Below are 6,104 nucleotides of genomic sequence, written 5' to 3' on the forward strand. Positions count from 1 at the left end.
CACCGTTCTCTATAGTCTTAAAATTCCCCAGTGCTTGCTCCTTTAGTATCGCTCTCTGGCTGCAGGGTTAGTACAGCATAGTCTGTTTCAGAAGTGCTAACTCGCCTTGAAGAACCCAGGTCTACACTCGGTGGTCACCTGACTTAGGATCTCTGTTGACGCATCACCTGTTTCAGGTCCTTAAGACTTCGCCCCTAGAATTCTTCTCCGTGTTCCTTCCAGTGCAGCTTACTGTTGTGTCTGCAAGTCATTTACAGAATTAAGTTAGTGCGTCCTAAGTGGAATACCAGTTGGCACTTACTGCCCAGGAATGTTAGAATATTCCTGGCTGTTCTTCAGACTGACCGGTGGACTGAGAAATCTTATTTAGGGAGAACTTTCTAAAATGATGCAGTCAAAAAAAAAAAAAAAAAGCGGACCACGTCTTGCCTTTGCAAGTACGTACACTGAACACCCCCTGATACTCTGTTTAGGAGGGCTCTGGTTCTGACCCGGATCCGCTGACTGCTGAGACTGGCTTAAATCCGCCCAGACTCAGGGCCTGGGGGTGGGGGGTGGGGGGGGTGTTAGGTAAACGTGTGCATGTGTTACAAAGACTACGCCTGAGCGCCCCCACCCAGAACGGGCAGGGTCCCCACAGCAGATGATGTGATGGTTCTGGTTACGGGATTCTACGCATTCTGAGTTCACAGGTCACCACCCAGAAGCCGGCACAGATGAAAATGTGCATAGGCCCGCTTCCAGGGGTTTGCAGCCACAGGGGAGTCCCCGAGCAGAGCTCACATGCCCCCACCCGGGGTTTGGATGTGGGCAGACCTCTGTGGGGGCTCATCCCGGTTCCTGGTTAACGCACACGGTGTCAGGAGGCCCTCAACACAGACACACACACACACACACACACACACACACTGCCTCATTTCACTGCAAAGACTGAAAAAGTGTGAGTTAGCACCCAAAATGCTTGAGTGTGAAACTTTGTTACTCCTGGAAGGGAGCTGTGAGAACACGTTGTGGGTTTAACTCCACGCTCAACTAGCATTTTGTTAGAGGATGGCCTCTCAGTCCTGAACCGGAAACGACTCCCGGTCTTGAAGCCTCACCAGGACACCTCTACATTAGCGACCACCGCCATGCCCCCATCTCCTGGAGGCCAAGGTAAAAGATTTAGGGGGGTCTCAAGGTGCCGGAGTAAAAAATAGCTCCCCTTCACCCAGGCCTTGAAACTCGGATTGAATTTGTCTTGGCAGCATTTTGCATCCTGAGGTGGAAGGTGTGCATTAGGCTCAGGGTAACCAGCGTGGGTAGAATTAACGGGTTAGAGAGGCACCAGCCCCGCCGCCTCTAGGCTCGTGGAGCCGCTGACTCAAGTTTACTTCCAGCCTTTTCCTGTGCACAAACCCCCTCCTGTCACCACCACAGAGAGAGTCACCACTGACTAACATCCAAGAGTGGTGAAGTTAAGGGGCGCCTGGGGGCTCCATCGGTTAAGCGTCCAACTTCAGCTCAGGTCATGATCTCATGAGTTCAAGCCCCACATTGGGCTCTGTGCTGACAGCTCGGAGCCTGGAGCCTGCTTCCGATTCTGTGTCTCCCTCTCTCTGTCCGTTCCCCAACTCATGCTCTGTCTCTGAAAAATGAATAAACCTTAAAATTAAAAAAAAAGTGAAGTTAGTGAAATACAGCAGGCGCACTGTAGGGAAGGAACACGGAGGAGATGCAATTCACTGAAATTGTGTGCAGCTCTCGTGCGTATTGGATCAGATCGTTTACACCCCAGGTACTCACCCTCTTCAGGCTCACACAAGAAGACCACATCTGCATCTTGCAAAACAGTCATCGTGACAAAAGGTGTGTGTGACTGTGCCTGAGTCGCTGTGGCTTTGAGGGAGTGGTGGGCAGTGAGTGGCCAAGGTGATAAATATGAGCGATGAGGCCACCCTGTGTTCAGACAGGGAGCCAGTGGTTGGCCTTTCTAGCAGGTGTGCAGAGCATTGTTTTCATGGAACGACTGCGGAAACGGTGTTCTTAACCCGTGTGCGACTTAACGCATAACTAGTACAACGCCTGGCATCTTGGGGAGAGAGAGTTTGGTTTCTTGACCGCACCTGCTCTGTTGGCTCAATTTCAGGGTCTATGGATGAAGTGCTGGCCTCCTTAAGGAGCAGCAGGAGCCCTCTGCAGAGAGCGGAAGTGACCGCCTCGCCCCCGCCCCGCGCCTCCTTCAGTGAGCAACTTCTGGCTGCCATAAGGCAGGGGGTCAAACTGAGGAAGGTTCACGCCGGCCTTGACCTGAGCCCCAGCAGCAAGCCGCCCAGTGACCTGGAGAGAAGCATCAAGGCCGCACTGCAGAGAATCAAGAGAGTGTCGGCCGCCTCGGAGGAGGACGAGGAGGACGGCGATGAGCTGAGCCCCGGCAGCGAGTGGGACGGCTGAGCTGCCCGCCGCGGCCCCCGGCACCGCCCAGGAGGCGTGAGCGAGACGCAGGCCCGAGGCCTGTTCTGGAAGGCGTGTGAACGGGTGGACCGGCCGCGGGACAGCCCCGGAGACCAGCGGGGCTTCGAGCCACGTGGGGCCGTCTCTTGAAGGTCGTGGCTCTGAAGGTCAGGGCAGGCAGCAGGGACGAGGGGACCTACGCACCGAACCGCAGCCGGATGTGAGAACCCGCGGCATCACGGGCGCGAGACAAGAGTGTTTGTTTCTCACCGAGGGTTCTCTACGACCGTTCCCTTACTCCGAGACTACGTTCAGCCGCGCTGTTGTACTACTGACCGTGTCCCCGGTCTGTGTGGACCAGCGGCCTCCTCACGCTTAACGGCTTCAACATGGGGGCGCCTGGGGGGCTTGGTCAGCTGAGCGTCCGACTCCTGATTTTGGCTCAGGTCACCATCTCAAGGTCGTGAGATCAAGCCCCGCGTCGGGCTCTGCGCTGTGACAGCACGGAGCCTGCTTGGGATTCTCTCCCTCTCTGCCCCTCCCCGGCCCACGCACTTGCACACTCTCTAATAAATAAACAAAACAAAATAAAGGCCTGAATATGAAGGTGGTTTTAGCAAGAATCAGAGTAAACTGCTTATATTCAGGAATTATTTTAAATATTTTAAATGTAATATATTTTATGTATCAAGTATATATATAAACTTATAATAAAGAACTATTTCTAATCCATCAGTGTGATTCATGAGGAAATGAAACACTATCTGAACACAGCTGTCCCTGTCTGGTGGGGGGGGGCAGGAGGGGTTCAAGTTTTTAACAAGATTTCAGATGAATATTTGCTAAGCAAATGCTAAGGGTGAGGGAACAAAGCTCCCTCAGGAACTCAAGTCTTGTGTTGGAATCTTTCCTCCTCACTTCGTGTTACCATCGGGGAGGGGAAGGGGCAAACGCAAGGCGGTCTGTCCGCTCGTGTCTCAGACCGTCCAGAGCGTCCGCACTAACCCCACAGCTCTCGCCACGGGTTCCCACCTTCCTTTACTTCCAAAGAAAAGTGATTTACCAAAACCTGTTGTAGTTCTGGTTTCTTCTGAGCTAACCACACCCTGATAGGGTCCACCGGAGGGGCTTCTGCCTGGAGGGATCTGGAACCTTCTGCTGCCACAGCCTCCACTGCCTCGTGTGGCTAGACATTACTTCAGCGTGGCCGCTGTCCGGTGGCTCGCAGGTCTGTCACGTGTCCATCCTTCCCCGAATCCAGCTGCTGTGAACGCACACCCTGCAGCCGGGGCCCGGGCGCTGGTGCCCCGACCCTGCCTCGGCCCCTGCCCCCAGCACAGACAGGCCGAGCTCAGCACCAGAACGTTGCTTGGGGGAGATTTTGATATTTAAAAAAATGGCAAGGTCAGAGCTCAGTTGGGCTTCCCTATGCATCCTTCGCAGATTGGGATTGTTGTAATTACTGCGATTTCGGTATTCGGAGACCTACTCGGGCCTGGACGGTTCTCGGCATTTGCTTCCTAAGCTCTGCCAATGAGCCTTTGAAACAGGATCCTTTCCAGAAGAGGGTTCTGCCAGTTAAGACTCCTCACTCACCTGTCCTCCGTGCATCCAACCCTCTCCTTCTCCCCCTTCTCCCAGCCAAGCTGCTGAATTAAGCCTGGACTCCGGCCTCCAGGATTTCAGAGCCGAGGAGGAGGACAAGCATTAGCTCCCACTGCCTAACTCCCAACCCCCCAACCCAGTCTCCTGAGAATCCNCCAGCCCCCGGCCCCTCAGGCAGGGCGCCCAGTCCTCAGGGCCCTCGCCGCCATCCCCTGGGCAGCCCCTCCCCCACGGCAGGTTGCACTCCGGCACCAAGAGGCCCCAAATGGAGCCCTGCACCTGCCGGCAAGGCCACTCCGTCCTACAGGGTCACGAATCTTCCTCCCCGAGTCCTCCTTGCACCTCCACCTCCCAGGTGACCGCTGCGCCACGTCCCAGACACCCGTCATGCCGCCGCCACACCCGGAGCCCCAGCTGCCCGGGCAGCCCTCCGCGGCCACATTTGCTCGCTGGGACGGGCGCTCTGGCCAAAGCTGGTCCCGAGGCAGCCGGTCCATCTGGCGGCAAGCGTCCTTCGGCTTGTCCTGCAGCGAAACAGGAGGCGCTGGGCCAGACTTACCTGTTCACGTGTTCATTGGTTCCCTCTCTGGAATCTGAGCAGGGGACTCAAGCAGGTGGCGGCGGGTGCCAGAATCCAGCGGTTCTCGATCAAGGAGCATCCATCACGTGGAACCATGCATTTGACTGTCTGCATCCAGCGGAGGTTCTCGATTCGAAGTAAACTCACGGGAGGAGTGGACCAGCTGCTGCCATAACCCCCATAAACCTAGAGGCTCAGACTCAGCATCTTACTGTTCTGGACGTTCCAGGCCCGACGTGGGCCTCACGGGGCTAACAGCAGGGTGTGCGCAGGGCCGTTCCTTTCCGCAGGCTCTGGAGGGGAGGCTGTTTCCTGGCCTGTTCCACTTTCTAGAGGTCAGCTGCGTTCACGGGCTGTGCCCCCTTCGTTCCTCTTCGAAGCCAGCAGGATCTCATCTGAGTCTTTGGCCATCAGTGTCTCCTTCTGACCCCACCCAGGAAGTCCATCCAGGAGACTCCCCCTCCGATGTTCAGCTGGAAGGTTACAAGACGGGGCCATGTTCGGGGAGCCAGCATCCTGTCCAGCACAAGGAGCTTGCTGGAATGCACACCGCCAGGCCCAGACTGCAAAGGCGCTCATCCAGGAGGTCAGGAGGCTCCTCTGGGATGGCCTGGACACCAGGGAGCCCCGAAGCATCCAGACGACCAGCGCACACGGGTGGACAGTGAACTAGGGGCTGTGGGGAGGGAAGCGTGCGGCACATGTACTTAGTCACTGCGGGCCACTTCCAAGGGGGGAGCCCTCCAGCCGACGTCTCATGGGTCTGAGGGTCTTCAGAGTGGCCTGGGCCCCCCCAGTTCTGGACAAGCTGGCTGTGCTCTGGTCCCTGTTCTTGGTGCCATACCTCCCCCCCCACCCCCAGCCCTGCCTCTCACCGGCTGGGTTCCATTAGCACCGCAGCACACCGTCTTACCTGCAACGGGGGGGGACGCTGGCTGCGGGAAGAAGAGTGGGGTAGGCACGGGGGAAGGTTCCAGGCGGTAGAGGAGGAGCAGAGATGGCACAGCTAGGTGGGGCAGGTGACTGGGCAGGCCCTGTGGATGTGGGGGGTGGGGCAGAACCCGATGCCTCCAGCTTGGGAAGAGGCATCTGGGCACCTGCCCATACGAGAAACCAGAGAGGGTGGGGGAGCTCTGGGCTGAAAAAGGCCAGCAGCAGGGCAGGGGTGAAGACACTGGCCGGCCAGAGGGAGGATGAGTGGCTGCATATTCAGGAGAGGGGGGCCAGGGTGGAGGGGAGGGGGGCGGTGCTGGAGGACAGCAGCTGCCCTGTGCAGTGGCCATGGGGACACAAGCCAGGTGCACGGCAGCCACTGACGGAATCAACCACGGATGCCCTGAAAGGGCCAGGGGAGAGAGTCTTGAGGGAAGACGGTGGGGGCCAGATCCGTGGAGACCCCAACATTCCAGAGCCGGAGGAGGAGAGGAAGGAGGAAGAACAGTCAGAGGTTAAGACAGGACCGGGAAGGGAAACCTCAGAGTCGTGG

General features: G+C 57.2%; 1 protein-coding gene across 1 annotated transcript in view; it reads left to right on the forward strand.

Moving 5' to 3' along the window:
* The window catches only part of WHAMM (WASP homolog associated with actin, golgi membranes and microtubules), a 17,847-nt gene extending 14,682 nt beyond the window's left edge, over positions 1–3,165 (forward strand). The window contains exons 10-11 of the mRNA XM_077774275.1: positions 1,037–1,155; positions 2,057–3,165. Of these exons, the coding sequence (XP_077630401.1) occupies positions 1,037–1,155; positions 2,057–2,433 (496 nt within the window). The 3' untranslated portion in view covers positions 2,434–3,165. The remainder of the gene's footprint in view (positions 1–1,036; positions 1,156–2,056) is intronic.
* The last annotated feature ends 2,939 nt before the right edge of the window (positions 3,166–6,104 follow it).

This window comes from Crocuta crocuta, unplaced genomic scaffold, assembly GCF_008692635.1.
Source record: "Crocuta crocuta isolate KB4526 unplaced genomic scaffold, BGI_CrCroc_1.0 scaffold7, whole genome shotgun sequence".
Taxonomy (NCBI): Eukaryota; Metazoa; Chordata; class Mammalia; order Carnivora; family Hyaenidae; genus Crocuta; species Crocuta crocuta.